This window comes from Mirounga leonina, unplaced genomic scaffold (genome assembly GCF_011800145.1).
Source record: "Mirounga leonina isolate KUSES-001 unplaced genomic scaffold, KU_Mleo_1.0 Mir_366, whole genome shotgun sequence".
Classification (NCBI taxonomy): domain Eukaryota; kingdom Metazoa; phylum Chordata; class Mammalia; order Carnivora; family Phocidae; genus Mirounga; species Mirounga leonina.
This window is the reverse complement of record NW_023270709.1, coordinates 9,487,731-9,511,333: the sequence shown is the minus strand read 5'-3', so window position 1 is coordinate 9,511,333 and position 23,603 is coordinate 9,487,731. Positions and strand designations below refer to the sequence as shown.

The window sequence follows — 23,603 nt, the reverse complement described above, 5'->3', positions numbered from 1 at the left end:
CCCCCACGGTGGTGGGGGAGAGGGGGCTGTAAACGCTGCTCATTGGTGGCCAGTGGCACCCAGCCCCCACGACTGGGGAGGCTCGTCTAGTTATGCTCTGATCATTCCCAAGTTATAAGCAAGTAACTTATTTAATCCAAGTTCAGGACCCCCGGTTAGCATTGCGGCCAGTGTCCTGGGGCTGGTGAGGGAGGGCTGTGTGTGCATGGTGGGGGGGCTTCCCAACAGAGGACCCTGGAAGCCTTACAGACTGGAGCACTGTAACTCGTCTTGCCGTGACCTGGCACTTAGACCGACAGCATGGTTGATGCAGTTGAAGCTCTGTCTACAGTTACTTCGCCTCGAACCCAGCTTCCTCCGGAGATGCTTTTTGAGTCCTGGCTTAGAAGATTCGGCTGTCTACCCATCTGTAACTTTACAATGCCAGACCTCCCCTCTGCGTGGGTCTTCCCGCGCCCAGGGGCAATGCAACCCCTTCTAAGCGGTAGGAGGAGGAAAAGGCAGAGTGGACGTCCCAGGAGGTGCTGCCCAGAAAACACAAGCCCTGGCTTCGGCAGTTGCCAGAGCAGTAGACTCGTCACCTCCCTAGTCGGGGAGCAGGCATGCGGGTCCCCCCTCCCCGATGCTTCCAGACGCCGGCGGCCTGGGCCCCACGGGCTGTGGTGTGGAGGGTGGACAAGCTGGTGGGATGACAGCAAATCACAGGACGGCTGGCTGCCCGGCAATCTTGCCATTTTTAAAATATAACATTTATTGCTTAGATGGTTTGATACAGAACAGCTTTTCTTCTCATTCTGAATTTGGAAGTACTATACAACTGAATACAAAGAGGAACCAAAAGTACCAAAACCAAACTTGTGATTCTGTTCATGTGGCATAAACCGGTTTTGTACATAACACGTAGCAGCAGTTAAGTTCCCTTTAGAAAAATATGAATTCTACACGTTTATTATTGTTTCCTGTTTAATGCATGGGCTGAAATCACTGGGATCAACTTCCTTCTTGAAGAAAGAGAGGACAGAGACAAAGAGGGTGGAAGAAGGTACGATGCATCTTTTCTGAAACTGGCATCTGACTGTCACGTAGCTTCCCCCGGGGCTGTGTGGAAAACAGCCCCGGGGCTTCTATTTTGTGTTCACAGCCAGGGGTTTCATGTAGTGATTGAATCTCAGCATTGTGTCCATAAATCAAAGAGAAAAACAAGAGAAACACTTGCACCTCAAAAAACTTTTCAGAAGATCCATATATATATATATATGGATATATATATATATATACTTTTTTTTTTTTTTTGTAAAAGCCCTGAGAGAAGGAGAAAGAGAATCAAACAAAATGTATAGAAACAAATTAGCTGGACATGCAAACTAAACTATGATTCACCCAGAGTTTAAACAAATCACAAATTTCACAGTTTAATACTGGGGGAGGGGGGAGGGAGAACGACAAACAAGTAATACATTTCTCAACCTCACTAATAAAATGTGGCAAGACCTTATCGACTACGAGGGTACAGATGGAGGCTAAATAAAGCTTTAAATCAATAGTGATTATGGCAAGCTATGGCCCCTGGCCACGCGGCCGGGCCCATTCCTGCTACATCTCACCACGCGCTAAGTCATGGCTTCTCTCCACAGAGTCGCGACATTTAGTGTGGAGAGCTGCAGAGAAAAACAAAACACAAGATACCCCAAGTAATAACAACAACAATAATAACAATAACAATCGTCATAAAAAAAAAATGAAGGGATGCACGAACTGGTTTTTTAACTAAGCAAACCACACTGGGTATATAGTGATAACGGGATCATTGGTTCTGATTTGTATTCATCTAGAGTAAATCAAACCTCGGGTTCAGACATCCCCAATACAGTTAAAAGTCATAGATACCTCAACCTTTTTCCTTTCACATGCAAAGAGATCGTGCGTCGTTATCCCAAAAGAATAGACATCTTTCTTTGAAGTCTGGGCAGTTGGGATTTTGGCCACTAGAAATCGAGAAATCGGTAAGGAAGTGGGGAGAAAAGGGTCTGTGTGTGTGTGTGTTGGTGAGTGTCGGCAGAGGGGGGAGATTCGGGGGGGGGCGGAAGGGGCTGGGATGCGGGGAGGAGGGGTGGCCAGGGGAAGGCGAGCGGGTCTGGCCAGTGGAGCAGCACAGGAGGCCCCTGGCAGCGCAAGGCTCGGGTGCCCTAGAGGTCTCGGCTGAGGGACAGGACGCTGAACGCAAGCTCAGCTACAGTAGGGCAATACTTCTTGTCACTGCTGGTGGCTACAGTGAGGGAATTCTATCGCCTGCATGGGATGCTCATGGGGAAAAAAAAAAAAAAAAAAAAATTCCTGCCTTTTCGCACCCAGGGGTTCGGGCTATTTCAGGAACACTAGAAACAGCATGTTCCGCTTCAAGCACCAACCCCAGTCACAGGAAGGTAAATGCACATCTATTTCTCATCTTCCAATCTTGCAGGTGCAGTTTTATTACCAGCAGTAGTTACTTCCTCGCTTTGCAAACAACAGTAGCACAGGCGGGTAAGGCTTGGGCTGGGTTTGGCAGGAAGACCGGTGAGGGGCAGGTCTTCTCGCTGCCTGGCTTTCTCAGAAGCCCCGGGTGCGTGCACCCTTGCTCTCCCCTCTCTGAGCTGCTCTTCGGCCGGCCGTTCAGGAGCCCGGCCCCCGCTGGATTCTGCAGTCACGGAAGAAAGCTTGTCTAAGTACAGTAGAAGAGCTACCACCCGGGAGTGGGGGGGCGGGGAGGCAAGGAAAGCTGCGGGCAGATGCCCACACGGGGACCCGGGGGCAGCCCAGGTCTCCCTGGACAAATATTGCCCATTTGTTTCTGCTGACTGCAGAGACCAGCAAACTGATGAACTAATAATAATAATAATAATAATAATATTAATAATACATATACCAAAAGGGGGGGAATCAGATACAGGACATCTGTGCATGTTCTCCATAGGCTAAAGTTGCCAGCATAACTCTTCTCGGGAAGTTAAGAATGGATGTCTCGACACTTGCACGGTAATACCATGTCTAACGCTGAAAACACGTACGAGGTTGAAGCTCGAATCTTTCTCGGTTTTGGCTGGCACCAAATTGGAAACCTTCATCAACCACACCCCGCCTTACCGAGGACCAAATTACAGCTCCGCCGGTAGCAAACAGAACAAGAAAAAGGTCTATTTGAGAGAAAAAAGAACATCTTATCCATAGTTCCTCTGGTAATTTACACGAAATTCACATCATTTTCTTCCAGTTATTGGCTATGGGTATCCAAGGGCATATTTTTTTTTTCTTCTGTTTCCAGCTCACAGAACATACGTTACTATCACAGATTCGCAAGAACAAGCTCACACACACCAATACAGAGGGTAACGTTAATGCTTAAATGAAAAGGTCCTCTCCAAATAATTCATTAAAATATTTGCTTTGTTTTTCAAAAAGTCATTTTGGGGAAACACAACACCCAGGCTGACACCGAAGGGCTGGTGAGTACTTAAGGCACTGGAAGTGTGCATGCTGCGTCTCCTGCGCAGAGACGTAAGGCTATGGCACCGGGCGAGACGGCCCCCTCCTGCTCGTGTCTCTCATTCTCTCTGTCTCTCTCTCTCGCTCCCCTACAGCTGAAGGGCACTGGGGAAACCTCATGAAATACAGATTCAGGACACTCTGCTCTGCTGGCTTTCGTCTGTGTGCTGGTGGGGGGGACACGATGGGCTGTCATTCCATCCCCAGGAGTGGCGAGGCACCGTCCGCGGCCAGGATGGGGTGGGCGGGCCTCTTGCCTTGCAGCTCTGGCAGGTCCTGCCCGACGGCCGCCGGGCTCTCCGGGTCAGGGTCACCCTGAGACGCCTGCTCCTTGGGGCTGCCTGCTGGAGCGGCCTTGGGAGCACTCCTGCCGGCTTCAGCCTGGCCGGCACCCGCCGTCCGCCCTGCCGCCCGCTCCTCCCTGAGGCCGGGATCCTTGGTGGCGTTGGCCAGGCTCTCCTTCCGGCTCCGGGTGACAGCCACGTGGTTGCTGGCCGGTGGAGCTGAGTCGGCCTCGTTTTCCGAGACGGGGTTGTTGCCGCTGTGGGTGGACTCGCTCTCACTGTCCTCCTCACCCCGCTCCTCCTTGTCGCTGTCCTTCCCGTGCTGCCTGGCGTGCCTGGCCTTCTGGTGGACGCGCTGATGGCGAACCAGGCTGTGCTTCAGGGTGAAGGTTCGCTCGCAGGTCTGACACTTGTATGGCCTTTCTCCTGGAGCGACGGGAAGCGACGGGAGAAAGACATCGAGTCTGTTAACAGTAAGGCCACCAGCCTCCAGCTCTCCGTGCTACCCGAGAGTAGCGGGGGCCAGGACCGCTGCCCCACCCCCACCCCCGCGCCCCGACTCAGGGGAAACCCTCGTTTGTCTGAAGTGGCAAAATAAGGAAGCGGAAATGTAAGGGGCCAGCCTCGGCTTCTCTCCCCCTTCCGTCTCTCCAACTAGGTTGTTCAGACTGATTCAGGCACTGGGGTCCCCAGGTGGAAGCCTCACGGACACCCAGACTGGCCTGAAAAGAACCTCAGGGGAGGACAGCAAAGGGGCCCCTCTCACAGGGACAGGGCGCCATTTCTGCGGCTTGTGCAGGACAGAGGCACCTCCTCAGTCAAAGGCACCAGATACTCTGTGTTCGGATACGGAGCAGCTGGGCCTTTCCCTCCTGCTCACAAACACTGGGCTGAGAGCAGCTGAGAGCATCACCTGCCAGGAGCCCAAGAATCTCTCTCTGCTGGGAGCCAAGCTCGGAGCCCTCCGAATGCCCGCGCGGCGGGGCGAGGAGCGTGCGGGGACGATGTGTGCACCGCGGCTGCCGCAGGAGCAACGCCCAGACCAAGATTTGTTTTTGGAGGGAGCGGGTGGGATAGGTTTAATCTTTCAGCTTTATGAGTACATCCAGGTCCCCTCCTTTCTACCGAACAATGGCCCCTGCCTCAGGGTTTGTAGGTGGCGAGTTCCAGAAGGGGCGAGGACATGCGTGCAACACGGCCACCCTGACATGCCTGCGCAGCTCCTGCTCAGTGACATCAGCTGGGCGGCCGCAGAGCCGGGGAAGGCCAAGCCCCTGGCTGTGCGCATGTGCGGCGGCTGTCCGGCGGGAGCCCAGGTGCCTCCTGCAGAGCACCGCAGAGCACCTGTCCCTACGGCCCGCTGCCCAGGCCACACCCCCAGTCCTGCCCAGGCTCACCACGGGCCCCAAACGCCCACCCCCACGTGCTTCTAGATGCTTCTATGGGACAGGGCAGCCCTCATCCCCATTCTAGAGCTAGGAAGATGGTGGCTCAGAGGACTGCCCAAAAAGCTCTCAAAACGCCCACTGCTGAGGGGCCGCCCCGCCATGACCCCGCCGGGAGGCAGGATGATCCAACCGCTAGGAGAACCACCAGTCAGATTCCTAGTTCCCGCGGCTTCACGGCCCCGCCCCGCGCACGCTCAGACCACCGCCTCGGGCTCACTGCCCCGTGGGGGGGGAGGGAGGGGAGGGGCCTCCTCCAGGCCGCGGTGGCCCGAGGGAGCCCGCGCCGGCGGAGCGGCCCCCCTGCGCCCCTTACCTGTGTGGGACCTCATGTGCCGAGTCAGGTCCTGCAGGGACCAGAACCTCTTGTTGCACACGCTGCACACCTTCTTCCTCTTGTCTGCCTTGCTGGCCGCGCTTCTCGGGGAGTCCGTCTTTGGCTTCTTGTCGTCGTCACTCTTCTCCGAGGACTTCTTCTCGGCCACGCTCTCCCCGTCCGAGGCGCCCTCCGCCTCCTCGCCCGGCTTCTCCCCCGACGCCTCCGACGACGACGAGGCCACCGCTTCCGCCGGCGGCTCCTCCGAGGGCTGGGCCGGCTGCTCCTCCGGCTCGGGCGCGGGGGCCCCAGCGGGGCCGGGCAGCGGGCCCTCGGCCCCTCCTCCGGGGGCGCCCGGGCCGTCCTCCCGGGGCTCCTCGCGGCCATGGGCCTTCCTGTGGCGGCTCAGGGTCCCCTGGAACTTGAAGCTCTTGCCGCAGACGTCGCAGGCGTGCTTCTGGTCCTGCGGGGCGGGGCCCCCGCTGCCCGCCGCGCCCGCGTCGCCCTCGGCGAGCTTGAAGCCCATCAGCCTGCTGGCGAGGTTGAGGTCCAGGCTCTTGTTGCTGACGGTGTCTTCCTCCGGGCCCTCCGCGTCCTCGTCCCTCTCCTCCACACCGCGCTTGTCGTCGTGCTCCTGGCTCTCACCGGCTCCCTGCTCCTCCGCGTCCCCGGGGGGCGCGGCCGCTCCCTGCGGCACGTCCTCCGCGGGGAGCTCCTCCTGGACCTGGCTGGGCTCAGGGGCTCCCTCGGCCGTCGGCTGCTCCTTCTCGCGGGAGGTGAGGTCCAGCACTTCGCCCCCCGCCGCTGGCGTGTCTGCGTCCGACTGGCTATCTGTGGGAGCGAGCACAGGGGCACAGGCTAAGGCCCGACGCCACCCAACTCGCCCCTTCCAAGAGCCCCACTGGGACTCTCGGCCGGACCCGGCCCCCAAGCCTGTATGCCAAACCCAGCGAGGATGCCTCTCCCCATCCCCACCCCCCCTCCTTGTTCCCACTCGCATCCCTGGAAGGCCTGGTGAACCTGGGGTTAGTTCACGAAAGGCAAAAGGAGCCTCCACACACACACAGGTTGGGGTCAAGGGACCAGCTGCTCTTGCAGCTCTGGCCCTCCCCTTCCACTGCCCCCCCCCCCCAAGCGGTGCCCTCCACTGCCACACACAGGGATGCTCAGGCCCCCAGGAAGGTGTGAGCGACTCAGGGCAGCACAGACAGAAGGATCGGCGAGAGAGGAGAGTTTGTGCATTCCAGAGACTCGCAGCACTAGGGAGGTTGAGGAAGCGGAGCTGTCGAAGTTATTTTTCCAGTGCAAAGAGATATATAAACATGCAACATACACAGGACCACTCCCGGAACTTAGTACAATGAGCGTCTCACAGAAAATGGCCCCAAGCATGTATTCTGTGCTATGGTACACACGCTCCCACCTGCCGGCTAACTCCCAGATAGAGTTCGAGGCGGAGAAGGAGATGCATGCACACCTGTAGGCCTCCCTCGCTGCTGTGAGGTCCCCACGCAGTGAGTGGAAACACCTCCTAGCTCTTCGTTTGTTCCTACCTGTCCACCCTCCGTAGCAAAACCAAATGTGGAAAGTCTACCAGTTTTTAATGACCTTAAGGGATGGCGCCGAGGCAGCACCAATAACGCCGAACTTATCAGGAGCACCGTCTTCTCTGAACTCAGGTTGAAGGAGGACTTAATGACTTTTTCACTATGTGCTAAGACCGTGAAGCTGTCTGCTGAGACCTACTATTTAATTATCGATCCAGTGGCCAATTTATTACTGCAGGGACTCAAATTCCTCCGACAATCGGGCTGACAAAATCCATGGTTTCGTGGCACCCAGGTCAGAGGTACCTCCCTCCTCATGCCAGATCTCTGATTACAGTACCTGAGCCAGTGCATTCTGGCACCTAAGCCGGCCCCTCGCGTATGTGACCAGACATATCACCATGTCCACCTGTGCCCATCAGTCTGAGTCACCTGATCGATTCAGGGAGCTGGTCCTACCCTTGCCACGGTCACACCTGTCTGGGGCTTTTGGCTCACCTACAACCATCTACACTTCCACTGACATCGTTTCATTGGTTTTATTCGGATTGTGCCTTTTAAGACAGGCACTACTTGAGTATCTCAAGAAGTTTCAGAAAGAGACAAATAATTATGGTGTGACTATAAAATGTATCAATGAATGATTTTTATACATTATCCACAAGTTTAAAGAAGATGACTCCTGAAATATACACACCATCTAGGCTTTACTTTACAAAAAAACTGTACACTCGTTTTCTTGAATCATCCCAATAGGGAGCGTCTATTAAATGAATTTTGGTATAAAGTCTTTAAGTATAGAACGCTCAGTTTCTTTAAAAAAAAGACTTGATCTCTGATTACTTCCTATTTGTCCCAGTATATTCTAGGCTGTTTCTCTTCATTACTTAGCTTTATTATTACAGTTTATTATAGCTTTCACCAAAGAACATGGGTTTTCAAGTTCATGGTAGAACATATTTAAGATGATCTTAAAAAAAAATCGTGATGAATTCTGGAACCAAACCGAAGTAAATATGTTAATCTCAGATTGTTCTCACTCTTGGGCCCTTCCTTAGTTAGCGTGCGTAATGGAGAGCTCATCCTAAATCCTGTGAAAGGCCAACTCACTTCCTCTGGTGAACAAAAGGGGGCTTGGCTATGCTCTACCAAACTTCCACTAGGGGGAGTGTTTTAACAGGGCAGCCCGTGCCCTTGAAGTTGCAGCAACTCCAACTGATTTTTATTAAGTGATCCTTGGCAACAGCAGACTTGGCCTCTTCTCATTTCCTGAATATCCAGCTTCTAACACCAGGTCCTATTTTGATCCCCTCCTTCTTCAACCGCCTACACCTTCAAACGCAGGTAGCAGAACAGATGGCTTTTCTAAGCAATGCCACCTACCTTAAGTGGTAATTCTCTGTCCCTACAGGTCCCCTCATTTGTGATGCTAAACCTAAGAAAACTGCGCGAGGAAGCAGAGATCCTGCGTGCACAAGGAGATAAAAAACCCACAGCTCCTCCTATGGGGAAAGTGAAGACTTTCATGTCAGCTCGACGATGAAATATCTACTGCTTCATGGCAATTCCATGTTCCTCAGCTGAAGTGACCAACCACCAATCTAAACACCCAATCGGCCTGGCCAAGGGCACAGCTGGTGAGGAAGCTCCTGTCTGAGTTTCGCCTCCCCAGAGCATTTCCTGTGGTGCCGGGCACGCGGGCTTCTGGCTGGTAAGGGCGGCCACCCGTAAGGAGCAGAATAAAATGTCCACGTTTCTGCTGACTTAGAAAGTCATATGCAGGTGCCCATAAATATGAAGGCTCCCACAGGCATCACCTGAAGAACCACGAGTATCCCCCAAAGACAAAGTGGGCTAGAGAACCTGTCTGCCCACGAGAAAGTGAACAGAGAGCTTTAGTTCCAGGACCGATGTGCCCCCTTTAAGCCCCTGTTAGCATTCCTTGGCTGGGTGGGTGGGTGGGTGTGGGGGAAATCGAGGGTATATTTTCTTTAAAGAACTTATATGATTAAAAAAGTCAGACTTGGGGCGCCTGGGTGGCTCAGTTGGTTAAGCGACTGCCTTCGGCTCAGGTCATGATCCTAGAGTCCCGGGATCGAGTCCCGCATTGGGGGCGGGGGGGGGGGTGGCTCCCAGACAGCACAGCTCCCCACCCCCACCTGAGGGATAGAAACACAAGGACACAATTACACCCCTGGACAAACGCCTCTGGGGAGAACCTCTCTGGCTTTGAGCAATGGGGACATGTCAAGCTCGGCAGGGAGTCTGCTTCTCCCTCTGACCCTCCTCCCTCTCATGCTCTCTGTCTCTCATTCTCTCTCTCTCAAATAAATAAATAAAATCTTAAAAAAAAAAAAGTCAGACTTATGTTATAAAACATGTTTAGGGACTTGAACCTGGGCAGATAAACCTAGAAAACCCCTCAAGAGCTTCCTTGGTCATTTCCGGTCTTTTTTTTTTTTTTTATGGTCTTCCTCTAAAGCCTCTTTTAACTTCATGGGAGGGAGCCCCGAAAGCAAGCTTCACCTCACACCCCCGCCATGCTCACTTGGGTTTGCAGCTCTCCTTGAAATCACTGAACTCCACCTCCCTGAACCCTTCGTCCCCCTCTTTCTTACTATGTATGGATTGTGACCACAATGAAACCAAACATTTATTTTCTCTTTGCTGGTTTCACATTACAGCTTTCAGTGAATTTTCTTTTTCCAGAGGCTTTGTCCCTTAAAGAAACCCTACACAACATCCAGGACAGGGCAGAGGTAGGGCTCTGACGGATGTGGCAAAACAGAACTCATGTAACTGCAAATTTAAAAAACAAATACACCCACAATGTAAAATTTGGTGCTGAACTGAAGCTAAGATGTATATTCTGATTAGCTTTGGGCCTCAGGCTCCTACAGCTGTGCACCCCCCACCCCGACCCCCGCCATGTCTGCAGGAGGCCTGGGTTCTGGGCTCATCCACAGGCTCAAGAAGCTGAATGCAAAATGTGCATCCAGCACTTGGTTCTGACTTGCCTGCCACCTTGGGAAACTGACGGCTCCCCTTGACCTCAATTATCCACTGCTTTCCCTCTTTGGGGACCACTATGGGTAGAATCACATAGCTGCTTTCTTAAACCAGGCTTCGAGAAAATGTTCGGGGCTACCAGGTGACACAGCAGTCAGCTGTTAAACATTAAGGAACGATCGTCTGCAGCAAATTCGAGCTCGCCAGCATCGTTGTGGGTTTTCTGGAGATGGAACAGCTGATCTCTGGTTCACGGGGATCCAAGGTTCCGTACCCTTCTCTACCCAAAGATCCCAGCCAATTATGTAGAAATGGAAGCTGGGGGGAGGAGGTGGCAAACTGGCTTACGTTTTTATGCCCTTAGAGGGTTTGATCTTAACCGAAGAGCCTGGCAGTTCAGGGGCTGGCTTGTTTCACTAGGGCTTGGGGGAAGGCATGGGGGAAAAAGCAGAGGGTCTGGATCAATTCCTCTTCCTGGAAATGCTACCCATTCAGATGTACCCCTCTCCCCCTGTAACTTAGATAAGGACAAGGGGGCCGGGGCGGGGGGGGGGGGTGGCTCCCAGACAGCACAGCTCCCCACCCCCACCTGAGGGAGAGAAACACAAGGACACAATTACACCCGTGGACAAACGCCTCTGGGGAGAACCTCTCTGGCTTTGAGCAATGGGGACATGTCAAGCTTTTGAGATCTGCAGGACTGAATCCACACCTGTTACTAAGCCATGGCCAACAGTCATGTATGTAGGTAACCTGCAGCAGCCAATTTTCTGATCTGTTTGTGGGGGGTGGGAAGCACAGAACGCCAGCACTTGGGAGATGCCGGATGTACTGAATAGAGGACAGGAGTGAATACAGAAGCTGTAAGGGGGGGAAAAAAGGTGGCAGGAGACGCACTGAGCAGCCGTTAATTGCTCTGTAGGGGCTGGAGGAAGGAAGCGCTATCAGCACATGAGAATAATACCCGGATTCAGGTCAAGCAGAGATGTGATTAAAGAAAGGACATGCAGAGTGCTTTTTCAAACAAGACAAGGTTTTTTACTGGGAAGAGAGTTACTGAAGAGAAAAACACCCCTCCCCACACACCCCTCCCCCTGTGGAGGGCTGGGCATCAGTACTTCCTGAAATACCCTGACATTGGAGGGAGCCCATCCCTGCTCTGTAGGATGCGGCAGAGGCTGGGCTCTGAGAAAACAACACCCCAAGCTAGTGGGGTTTCATATCCTTTTTAGATGTGATCCTACTGCACCCCCAACCGCATCTCCCACCTCCAGAAGGGCCCCCACAGCACAAACAGGGGTCTGCTGGGGGGGGCCACAGATCTGCCCTAGCGGCTCAGGAAAGTGATCTAGGAACACTGTCGGTGATTCCCCAGGCCCCATCCTGCTGCATGCATGCTCCCGGTCCTCGGCAGGGCCCACTTCTATGGACCGCCTGCCGAGTCTGACGGAGAAAGGGGAGAGGCAGCTGGCCGTGCTTGCATGCACGGCTAGGGTTCGCTACCACGCTAGCAGAGCTCTCTCTCGGAGTTGCCCTCCTCTGTCCCTCTCCTCCTCTCCATCACCCGGAAGCACACTACCTGTGCTATCATGGGGTCCAACATCACTCTCTTTTGACTGGGGGATAAGCCCGTTTCTTCTCAGGGAACAGTTGGTAACTCCGTGTTTGCGCAACTGGTGGCGTTCACAGTTAGATTTGGTAGAAAAGAAGGCATCGCATTTTTGACAAGGGAAGGGTTTCTGACCTGAAGCAGGAAAAAAAATATATATTTATCTGGCTTTCTACTGCAATGAAAAAGAAAAAGTCGCTTTCCATTCATTCTCCTGGGATAACTGGCATTTGCTTCCCCACCCCTTCCTTTAAACACACACACACACATTTAAAAAAATACCGGTAACATCAACAACTCAAATGATATCTTCCCTTATCCTGAGTGAAGTGGAATGAAGGTTTTGTCTTCAAAATGCTAAAAGTTAACAATGAAACCAAGACGTTTAAAACAACAGTATTACAATTAAAAATCTTAATAACAGTAACAAAAAAAGAGCGAGTAAAGGGATTTTAGAGCACAGCAAGGAAACACCTACAGTCGGTCACAAAGAGAAGCCACCTCTTGGTCATTTCTGGCATGGCAAGGACTCCGACGCTGGGAAATCAAACCAGCATCTTGGAGCCTGGGACATCCCTGGGAGCCATTCCCCTCTCCCTGGCCCACAGTGGACCCGAAGCAGGGAAACGCGCCTCCTGTCCGACCCGCTGAGACAGTCCTACGGTGACCTCTGCCCGCGCTCACTGCGGTCCTAGCAGGCTAGACGGAGGCAGCCTGCTCCTTGCATTAAAGGTTCTTTGTTCCCCTTGCTAGTAGTACGTAGTGACCCACACAGGACCGAGTCTGTTAGGGGATCAGGTGCTCCGGGCCCCAGACCTGCCTGTGGAGAGAAGTGGCTGAGTAGGCCCTACCTCCACCCCACTCCACCATGGGGTAACTCCTGAGAGAGGAGTTCCCTGCTCTGCGTTGCCCTGTCTTAACCTTCAATTTTGATCCTTTTTTTCCGTAAAGACAATATGTCAAAACGCAGACTAGGCTCCCCTGTAACTTGTCCTGTGCTTGCGTGGCTGGAGGTGCAGGGAAAGCCAGGGCGAGGAGGGAGGGAGGAGGAAAAAGGGGGGGCGTCAAGGGAAGGGTCGGGTGAGCTGAAGTTCTGGAGAGAGAAGGTGGCGGTAAATCATTTACTCCATCACTGGGTTCTTGTTTCCCCCCAAGTGCTAAGGTCCCGGTTTCTGGTTTTACACGGGCACAGGCTTTGTGTACTAACAAACACAACGGCCGAGCTGCAGCCTGGCCTGTGTGCCTCGTAACCTTGGGATGGCCAAAATCAAACGCCCGTGTCAGGAACTGGCCGCAAAGTCAACCAGCACAACCCCCCTGGAACACCAACCCCGGGGGCCCTTCAGCCTCGGGGGGACGACCCACAGATGCCCGATCTCGTGCAGGTGACCAGCCCAGGCACTCACTGCGAGTAGACTGCCTGGGCCAGGTGCCCGGAGGGGGTGTGGCTCAGCACAAGGGGAAGGGAGCAGGAACACCGTGCACCACACAACTCCAGGGGGTGCCATTCACACCGAGCACGCTGGTGCACAGCCCAGCACCACCAGCATCACTGCCCCACTGAGTTCCAGCATCAGCAGCCATCAAAGTGAGGGCCATCCCTTCCCTGCTGAGCGGCAGGACCCTTTCAGGCGATGCTTCGAAATCAGCGGTGGAACTTTCTAAGAATACAGATGCCCGGAACCAGCAAAGACCATGGAATGAGACATCCAGAAGCCCTGCGTGTATGCTCTTAAGGAGCCCCACATGGGACCTACAGGATCAAGTGCAGAGCAGAACCCACCGACTGCTTTCAAGTTTCCCTCCACAAAGCTCAGGGAGTGTTTTCTGCTAAGTTATACAAATGACATTAAAAAATATATATATATATCACACTTTTGCATGCAGACTGGTTGTGCTTTTTTTGTTCTGTTTTGTTTTTGGCGTACGCTTCAAATTATTCTTGCTTTTCACTAAAAACTGAACATAATCTTTCATAATTATTCAGTCTTTATTTTAAGTATGAAAAATAACATCTTATCGTCCAAGATCAAATATCATAGCATCTCTGAGTCAGGCCAGACTGAGAGGGAGAGACCCGGCTGGGAGTGAAACCAGTCAGAAGCTGAATGATGAGGAACTGTAGGAGTCTTGATTTTAAATACAACCACCAGTTCCTTACTTTTTCCCATTACATGGTTCACTTTGTGATTTTACAGCTGGGTTCGGACAGCCAGGCTCACACCCCACGACGAAGATTCAGATTCTTGTGCTAAATTGAGAAGACCCAATGATGTCAGAAGGTTCTCAAAGTGACAACTAACAGGAACCTCTCAAAGATCCCCCTCTCACTGCGAAAGCCTTACACTTACGCATTCATTCACTCACTCGTTGATTTTGACTGACAGACAAATCTTATACTGTGAAAAGCGGTGTGCTCTCTGGAGTGCATGGACAGAGAAAAACATGAGCCCCTCCAGTATTTTTTCATCAGATGGGTTTCCCCAAAACTTGTTGGCTGGTAACCTACAGGGAATGCATCACACGATTTCATTTATTTGGGTGACTGTCACAAGTCACGGCTCTGCCAGGGGTGTTTCTCAATGTACCTGTAGCCATAAGGAGTGCCCTTTGCACCAAAGACCTACGGCCTCCCTCCACCTCCAACAGGAGCCGTGAAAACCGTCAGCCAGCCAGTTTCCCTTCCAGAGAGCAGACAGGGAAAGAGAGAAACCCTATACTACGTGATGCTATCTGGCAGGCACCCGGGCCATCGGGAGCAGAAGAATGAACAGCAAGAGTAAGTGGGATCACTCCGCTTCCCACCCGCAGACGGCTTCCTGCTCTCTGTTGGTGACAGAGGTGCACGCAGGGCTGGCTAAGTGAAGATGGCCAAGGCTGCCCCTTCAGAAAGGCAGAAGAAGCCAACCAGCACTGGTGTCCAAAGCACTTTCCACGCGGAGGCCTGCACATTGTACCGATTTCAACTCACGCCGGCGGCCTGTGAGCAGCAGGTGGGACAGGCTGAGTGCAGAGGACCTCAGCCTAGCAAAGAACAGGCGCTAAAACCAACTGGGAGAATCCCAAAATGTCAGAGCTGGGGATAGGGGAGGTGGGAGGCTCAGCCATCCCAGGGTCCTGACCCGTTCATTTTAGGAGAAAAGGGAGGAGAGGAGGAGGAAGGTGAGGAGGAGCAAACACGGGCTGACTGCATTTTCTGTATTCTCTTGGCTTGTGGCCTAAATGAGGGGGAAAAGGGAGGGACAGTGGACTGTCCTCTCCCAAAGGGGCAACACTACTCAGGCAGAAGAGCCAAGGAACCAGGAACCGTCCCTGCTCCCCAGGACACAGGCTAGGAGGAGAGTGCAAGGAGGGAGCTCAGCCGTGCACAGAGAGCTCACCAGGGAAGATGAAATAGGACGGCAGACGCCGGCTTCCTCCTGAGCCACGATCCCGAAAACCCGAGCCACGGGCCCCTCGGCCGCAGCAAGCCCCACCGGTCTCCCTAATGCTGCCCCTCCAGGAGACCATGTACGGATGTTACGATCCCTCGGTGCATTTGCTAAGAGGTCGGGAGGGGGCGGACTCTTGAAACACAGATGCGGTTTGCCTGACGGCGATCTAAACCCGGACACCGCTCGAGGCTTTGGGCTGGAACACAGCTGGAGTTTAACACTACTGCCCCCAGCCCCCAAAAAAGAGAAAAAAATTAAGCCTCTTTTCTGTAGAATGCTTTTTGTTTACGGGGCTGTTTCAGAGGCGTGTTTAACTCCATCTTATTCCAAGGTTTCTGGAGGGAGCACGTCCCAGAGAGCCAGGCAACCAAACACAGCTGGGGGATTCTTCAACAGCAGAGCGTCTACCAGGAAAACACGTCTGTGGGAAGAGCGGGTGGGTCAGTTGGTCTCCCAGGCTCCGTCCAGCTGGGATACGCGATGAATGGAAAATGTCCTAACACGGCACCAGGCGCAGCCAAGTGCTCTATGAAACTATGCAACAGAGGTGAGGCTGAGACAGTCCCTGCGAGCTGAAGCAGAAGGACGGCAAGGAGCTCACAAAGCCCAGGGGGCGCCAGCTTATACGGCGCCTGTGCGTGCGGCTAGGACCGTCCCGCGGCCCTTAGGGCTGATTACTAGGATTCGGGTCCGTAACTGTGTTCCCCTCCTCTCCAACCCCTTGCCAGTCCTCTGCACCGGAACATGGCAGGACATGCCAGGACGGCAGGGGCAGGCACACCCTCTCTTCGTGTCAGCACAGAAGCAGCCACACCCCCCGACCGTGGGGCAGCCGCAGCGAACGTGACCCTGGCTCTGAACTCGGGCTCGACCGCTCATGACCCACCCCCAGAACGACTGGCTGTTACTCATTTCCTTGCTTCAAGATGTGGACAACATCGCCCTCGTGGGACGGTCACGAAGACTAACTCTGGAAGGTCTCTCCACCAACGCCGAGTGCTCCCCTCCAGTCAAGGCCGGCAACCCTCAGCAGGAGGGCACGGCAGTGAGAACACAGTCAGACAGGGCGTCACGGACGGGGCTGCAGGAGACACAGCCACGCAGGGTCTAGGAACGGCTTAGGGAGAAGGGGCAGAACATGTTGATGTTTACGCCCACCCCGCCCTACTCCATCTTCAACAGACCTCCCCCATCTTCCTTGCCTGGTTTCAGAAGCTACGAGACTTTAAACCAACTAGGACATTTTGGCATTCAAAAGCCAGGCGACTGAAAGGATGCATTCACAAGTGGGAACTTCTGGCAGGCACGTGCAAGACATGGGCAGAACCCTGGAAAGCAAGTACCAGCCACTCCGGTCCTCCTAGGGAGACGGTGGTTTGCTAGGAAGAGGAAGTCCGGGAGTAACTGGCCTCACGCTCGGACAATGTGCACGCTCTCTACTAAGCACAGGACTCCCAGCTGCGGGGAGGGTGGGGGGGGCGGCATCAGGGGCGAGCAGAGGGTAGGGCATGGCAAGAGCCATGCTCCTCGTCAGATCCAGCCATCTGCTTTCTGGAAAGTGGTAACAGAAGTACTCACTTCTCCAAAGGCTCTGCAGCTGACAAACAAGTGCCCCCCACCCCCAAAAGGGTAGCAAGAGCCTGCTGTGCGGGGCACCTCCTGTTTACCATGCATTTTCTTTTCTGAACTTCCTTCAGAGAACTGTGGCTTTACTTTGTCAGGCTTACAGGATTTCAAATGAAAATGACAGTGTGAAAATGTAGCATATACTTCACAAATCTAGAAATTCTGTTCAGTAGTGGAGTCCTTGGTGGACAGGCGCTCCTGGCTTGCTGCCACCTGAGTCCTGGATTCGAGGTCCCACCAGCCCAGAGAGAGCACCCCCCACCCCGGCCCACTTGCTCTCCCCTCCCCGTTTCCCAGGGACTGCTCGGCGACCGACCTCCCTCACTAGTAGAACAGCCTGCCATGGGCTCTTGGAAGCTTCTGTGATCACCACCACTTCTGAATGAAGCCTTTCCACCTGGGTACAGAGCGTGGCTCACACCTCATTCCCAGGACCTCCCCCTCGCCAGTCCTAAGCCTTGTAAGCCAGATTTAGCAACTAAAAGCACTTCAGTCTGAATTTCAGATAAATAAATGACAATTCAGTATTTAGTCTATCCCCACTACTGCATGGAAAAATACCTACACTAAAAATTATTTGCTTTTTATCTGAAATTTAAATTTAACTAGCATCCAGGATTTTATCTGGCAATCCTGTATGATATAATTCTCTATTGGGTTTTAGGTCCTACCCATTAGTATTCGGGTGGTAATCTCCAAAAGGCTAAGGCTCTCACCCTATTTACCTTTAGCTCAATGATATAAACCCTGTATAAATATTCAGTAAATTAGAATTAAGAGGAGAGTGTATGGTCATGTGACTATGCAAAGTACCTGGTATAAAATTACTTAAAATGTACCCTCTTCAACTTCTCTTTAAAAATCAACATATAGAAACTAACGCTTGAAAAATACTTGGGGCTATCTTTTTGGCGATTTAAGTCCAAACATTAGACTTAGAATACGATTATACCTGGGTGTTTCTCCGGAACAGCTGTTGATTTTAGTATAAATAAAATTAAAAAAAAAAAAATTCTACCCACTATTTGTCACTGATCTTCCCCATAATTGGGAAGCTGGGATTGCCTTAGCGAAATGAAAGAGAACTGTGAATTTGCAATATTCCCTTTAAGAATATTGGGCAAATATTCCCTTAAGAATATTGGAGTCAAAAGGACTTCACGGAACGTTCAACATATTAAAAGCTGCTCTGCAGAACTGGGGATGCAGTTTTTCCTGCCAAAGCAGCAAGTCCACCGTGGCCGATCCCTTAATAACAACTTCTACTTTTTCCTCACTGCCTCCTGTGGGTCACCTGGTAATCTTACTACATCCTGCTGAAGGGATGAAGTGTATGAAAGTCCATGATCCAACGGGCCCAGGACCCTTCGCACCCCTAAACACCTACGTGTAACACTTGCCTTCACCAGCAGCCCTTCGGGGGCCCAGACAGCGGGAACAGGTGATTTTGGTGACAAGGGTGCACAAGGAAGAACTCTCGGCCCCACCAGGCAAGCCCCCTGCTTCTGAGACTGAGGGAGAAGCTGAAAGTGGGGGCGTGGGGAAAGGGTTCTACGCTTCCAAGCCTGCTCCCCGTCCCGCTCCCCCCGGCTTCCCCGGGCCAGACAGGCCACAGCCTCCCCTCCGGGCAGTAGCACTCCTGGCGTGGCGGGCCCTCTTACCAGTGTGTGTGAGCATGTGCCTCTGGAGGGAGCTGGCCCAGGGGAAGACCCGGGGGCAGTGGGGACAGTTGATCTTCTGCAGGCAGTTGGCGTAGGAGTTCCGCTTGGCCCTCAGCAGCTTGTCTTCAGGAGGGCTGCCCTGCTCTTCGTCACTGGGCCCGTGGGGGTCCGCGGGGGCTCCGGCCACTTCATCCTGAGCGTCATCCTCTGTAGTCTGTAGAAACGGACTGAACTTGTTGGTGTCCGTCGTGGCGAGCATCTTCTCGATGCTGGCAAATTCCCCGCTGGAGTCCAGGTCCACCCCGCCGCTGCTGGAGCGGGGCCGGCTCCTCATGCCCTTTTTCCGGCCCCTCTTCTTGGACAAGCCCACTGGCCCCTGCTCGGTGGGTGAGGGCGCCTCCGGGCTGTTGGCAGGAGGGGACGGGTCGCTGGATTCTTTTGGGCTGGTGGTGCTGGCGGGGGCGGCGGCAGCCCTGGGGGCCGCGCTTCCTAAGCTGTCCAGAGCTGTGCTGTTACTGTCAGGGCTCGTGGGCCCCGGGTCGGCCACCTTCGCTTTCAGCAAGGTGGGGGCCGAGGACACAGATGAGATGATCTGGGCGATGGAGGCCAGTGGGGGCAGCTCTTCTGTCACGGGGGGCTTTGGCAAGAGCAGCGGGGGCTTGGGGCGCAGCGGCCGCAACACCGCTGGGCTGCTGATGAGGGTGGGATTGCCCAAGATGGGGGAGCTGTTGACCAGAGCTGACGAGTAGATGGGGACAGCAAGCTGAACAGAGCCCTGCAGGGGCTGAGCGTGGGCTTCCAGAGTGGTGGCTGCGGAGGCCACGGGTTTTTCCAGGATTCCGCTGGGCCCCAAGGTCACTGGCAGGGTAGGGCACGGCGGAGGACAGGGAGACGGCTGCTCGCCGCTCCCTGGTTCCTGCTCAGGCTTCTTGGCTTTGCCGGGAGCAGTCACATCTTTGTCTCCTTTCCTGAAGTTCTTGGGGATGGACAGGTCAATGGGCTCCATGGAGCAGTCATAGGGCGCCGAGGAGGAGGGGCTCAGGAAGGAGGGGACATTCTCCTGCTTCACCTGGACCAGGGCCAGGCCCTTCTGGGAAAAGTCCAGGGGCTCGTTGAAGTCCACCGGGAAGCTGCTGGCGGGCTCCAACTTGACGGAGACGTGGGGAGGCAGAGGCTGGGGGGGGCCCCCGTGAAGAAAGCCGTTCTGCGGCTCCGGGAAGGGGGCCAGGGGTTTACGTTCGCCGAAGGTCCCGCCGCCGTCCTCGACCCTCCCCGAGGCCTCGGCAGCCGCGTGGGCCGGGCTCAGGCCGCCGGCCGCCAGGACATAGCTCTCGATGTCGTGCTCGGGCACGTGCAGGTGCTGCTTCGAGATGTGGTGGACGCAGTTGCGCTTGGCCGAGAAGGCGGCGCTGCACTCCTTGCACTCGAAGGGCTTGCGGCCCTTGGGGCAGCCGCCCAGGCCGCGGCCACAGTGCGTGCGCATGTGCATGCGCAGCGCGCGGTAGTGCTTCAGGTCCTCGCCGCACAGCCGGCACACCGTGTCCGGGGAGCAGAAGGCGTCCACCATCTCGGCAGCGCTGCTGCTCACGTACTCGATGTTCTTCTCGATGTCCTTGCGGGTGGCCTTGAGGTGCTTCTTGCGCAGGTGCCGCTCACAGTTGGCCTTGACGGTGAAGGGGTAGTGGCAGATCTTGCAGATGTAGGGCCGCTCGCCGCTGTGCGTGCGCAGGTGGCGGATGAGCGCGGCCTTGTCGGCGGCGATGTAGTCGCAGATGTTGCACTGGTAGGGCGAGATGCCCAGGTGGGAGCGCACGTGGGCGCGCAGCACCCCGGAGAAGGCGAACACCTGGTTGCAGAAGCGGCAGGGGTAGAGCACCTTGCGCATGGCTGGCGTCTTCTTGCCGCCGGGCCCGGTCATGATGGCCTTGAGGTCCCCCTCCGTTATCTCCTGCTTGATCTTGGCCTCCATGCTCAGGGGCAGCAAGGCCTCGATGATGCTATCTTGCTCCAGCTGCGTCTTCATCTCGGCCTGGCCCGGCAGGTCCACCCGCGGCTGCTGCAGGAAGAGCTGCGCGGCGGTGTCTGGCTGGGCTCCGGCCGGGGACGGCAGCAGGTGGGCACTGGAGGCTGCCTCCATGGGGCCTTTGAGGAGCTTCAGGGGCGGCGGGGGGAGGCTGGGGCTGATGCAGCCCGGGGAGGCCTGCTGGGCATTGAGGAGAGGCGGGGGCGTGGACGCGGCCACCACCGTCCGCGGGGTGACCAGGGGCTTTGGCTTCAGAGGGGGCATATGTTTGAAGATGGCCTGCAGAGGGGCAGCAGGGGCCTTGGAGAGAGGCGGAAGACTGATCTGAGGGGGGGCGGAGGCTGCCATCTTCAGAATCTGCTGGATGTCAGCCAGCTCGATGGCCGACTCGCCAGAGATGGGCTTGACCACAATACTACTGTCGGGCTGGATGATGAAGCCCTTCTGGAAGGGCTGCAGGGACAGGTGCTTCATGCTGTCCTTGGTAGCCGGGAGGACCGTGAGAGAGCCGCCCAAGGAAGCAGCTTCGAAAGGAGACAGACTCAGCATGTTGGTGCAGCCGGGGTCCTGAGGTAGCTGACACTTGAGTGTCTGGAGCTGTATTGCTTGGTTGTCATCGGGCAAGGGCTCCTCGGCAGGGGCAGGCCTGGCGTCTTTGGAGTGCTGCAGGCCCAGCAAGGCCAGGAAGACCTTCTGGTCCAGGGCGTCCCCGGGCAGGGTCTTGGCCTGCAGCCTTTCCCGTCCCTGGTCCGTGGCGACGTGGGTCTGCCTGTGCAGGGCGAGCGAGGAGAGCATGGGGAACGCCTTGTCACACGTATCGCAGACGAAACGGTGCTGCTCGCTGATGCACCTTCGTAGGTTTGTCTCACACCAGGCCTGCATGGAAGCCGGGTAGGCAAGAGCAAGGGAATAGAGAGGATTTAAAAATAATCACTACCCTGAGATGCAGAAGGTATCTGTTGTATAAGCTGCCCCAGTCCCCAGCCTTGGCCTCCCCGCTGCTTGCTAATTCCTGTCCCGGGCTGAATCAGGAAAACCCCCCCAAAGCATCTCAAGCGTCATCTTGCTTGATGAATGACATCAATCTCTAGGGTATCTCAGAGAAGCAATGAAATATGGTTAAGTAACAACAGCACAAAGACAGGATTAATTCTCTTTTTAAAAATGGTGTCCTGGAAAACTAATGGGCTGGGGACTTCCTGCCACCAGTGGAGAACTGGCTACCCTCGTGATTGTGGGAGAAAGGGCATTGCCTGGGCAGGGGCGTGAGGCAGCGCCACCTAGGGGGAGGGTTATGTGAGTGCATACGTGTGGGTAATATGCATATATGTGTGTGTATACATATGGAATAAGTCATTGAACTTCAGGATTCTGTGCCTCAAGAGTTTCCCTGCTGACATCCTCTATCCCAGTTTTTTAAAAAAAATAGTTTCAAAATGGCTTTGGCAGGTGTTTTGTAGGCAGAGAACAAATATGGTTCAGGTTAATAATGACCCCAAACATTTTTAATAGAAACTACAACATTAGAAATATTTACCTGTAACATGGATATTAAAGAAATATTTAAAAAAATACAAATTCAATTCAGATAGGGCTGGAGTAGGGGTGGTGAGCAATTCACAACCTTAAATCCAAATGCCCCAAGAACAGGCAAAAAGCACAGGTAAGCTAGACACATACTCAAGTTAATAAGAAATTCAACACAAAATAAAAGCCCACCTATCCCTCTCAGTTTAATGACCCAATGAAGATTGAAAGGATCAAGCTGAATTTCAAGAGAAAAGGTTGTGATTAAAAGAAAGACAAAACCCAACTGACAACATTTTAAGGAAGGGAAGCCTCAGGGTGAGGGGGTCTAGTCCAACGACGTGGCCCATGGAGGTGGCTGCTGGGTCCACAGGCCGAGCAAAGTACCTGAGAAATTCGAGGAAACTTCCTACAGGAGAAGTCAGTGAATCCTAAGTCATGGAAGCCAGCAGGGATGGAAGGGTTGTTCTGAATGAAAGGCCTTCCCATGGAGTCCCTGGGAAGTTGTTTGTGGACAAGTGCGTTGTGCCGCAGCAGTCCTCGATGTGTTCGAAAGGTTACGCAGCAAATGTCACATCTGGCAGGAAAAAGGGACAGGATATAAGGGAGCAGCCAAGTCAGAGTTTCCACTTGTCCAGTAGCGCGTTCTAATTTTTTGTTGCTTCATTTCAATTGAAATAAAAATGATAGGACATCAAGAAGCCACTCTGTTCGTGGTTAGCACCAAGAAAACTCTTCACTTTAAAAAAGTTATATTTTACCAATTTCTGGGTATCCTAATCTTTGCAGACAGAACAGGTGTGTCCAGTAAGTTTAGCCGGAAACCTGAAGCCACGGTTGCAGGCTTACTTTGTCTTACCTGAATTATGCAGCATAGAGCGATCATTTCAAAGGTTTTGCTCCCTCCCTTGGCTCAATGGACTCTAATTATCATAAATCTTTAAAAGTCAAATAGCATACATTTGCGCAGAATCTAGAGCATCCCTGGTCTCTAATGGGGATGAAATGATCAGGATGAAATGATAATCAAATTCTCCAAGTGAATTAGTAGCACACGACAGTAACTATGTATTCAATTCTGATATTATTACCATCCATTATCTGAAAGACAACCCTGGCTCCTAGACTAGGAGCAAGGCATCCTGCAGGGGCACAGAGCATGCCCCTGGTAGGCAGGTGGGTATCCTGACTTTCATCTTACAGATGGAAACACCGAAGCTCAAAAACCTTATGCAACGTGGCTGAGGTCACACAGCCAGTACGGAAGCAAAGATAAAATATGAACCCCGTTCGGGGCGCCTGGGTGGCTCAGTCGTTAAGTGTCTGCCTTCGGCTCAGGTCATGATCCCGGGGTCTTGGGATCGAGTCCCACATCGGGCTCCCTGCTCAGCGGGAAGCCTGCTTCTCCCTCTCCCACTCCCCCTGCTTGTGTTCCTGTTCTCGCTGTCTCTCTCTGTCATATAAATAAATAAAATCTTTAAAAAAAAAAAATATGAACCCCGTTCATCCTCCCGCCTACACCTGTTACGATGCTGTTGCCTTTTCCTTGAAAGACTCCCACGGATGCAGTCCATCTAAAGATCAGCACCCTCCACCTCAG

At 53.8% G+C, this 23,603-nt stretch overlaps 1 protein-coding gene across 12 annotated transcripts in view; it reads right to left on the bottom strand.

The window, feature by feature from the left end:
• Positions 1-715: 715 nt before the first annotated feature.
• Positions 716-23,603, bottom strand: part of RREB1 (ras responsive element binding protein 1) — a 155,226-nt gene continuing 132,338 nt past the window's right edge. For 11 of the 12 annotated variants that reach the window (XM_035030798.1, XM_035030801.1, XM_035030806.1 and 8 more), the window contains 5 exons: positions 22,391-22,580; positions 18,454-21,352; positions 11,703-11,867; positions 5,568-6,398; positions 716-4,232 (listed from right to left, as the gene is read on the bottom strand). In XM_035030798.1, the coding sequence (XP_034886689.1) occupies positions 3,715-4,232; positions 5,568-6,398; positions 11,703-11,867; positions 18,454-21,352; positions 22,391-22,580 (4,603 nt within the window). In that variant the 3' untranslated portion in view covers positions 716-3,714. The remainder of the gene's footprint in view (positions 4,233-5,567; positions 6,399-11,702; positions 11,868-18,453; positions 21,353-22,390; positions 22,581-23,603) is intronic. The other variant, XM_035030809.1, reaches the window with a different exon arrangement.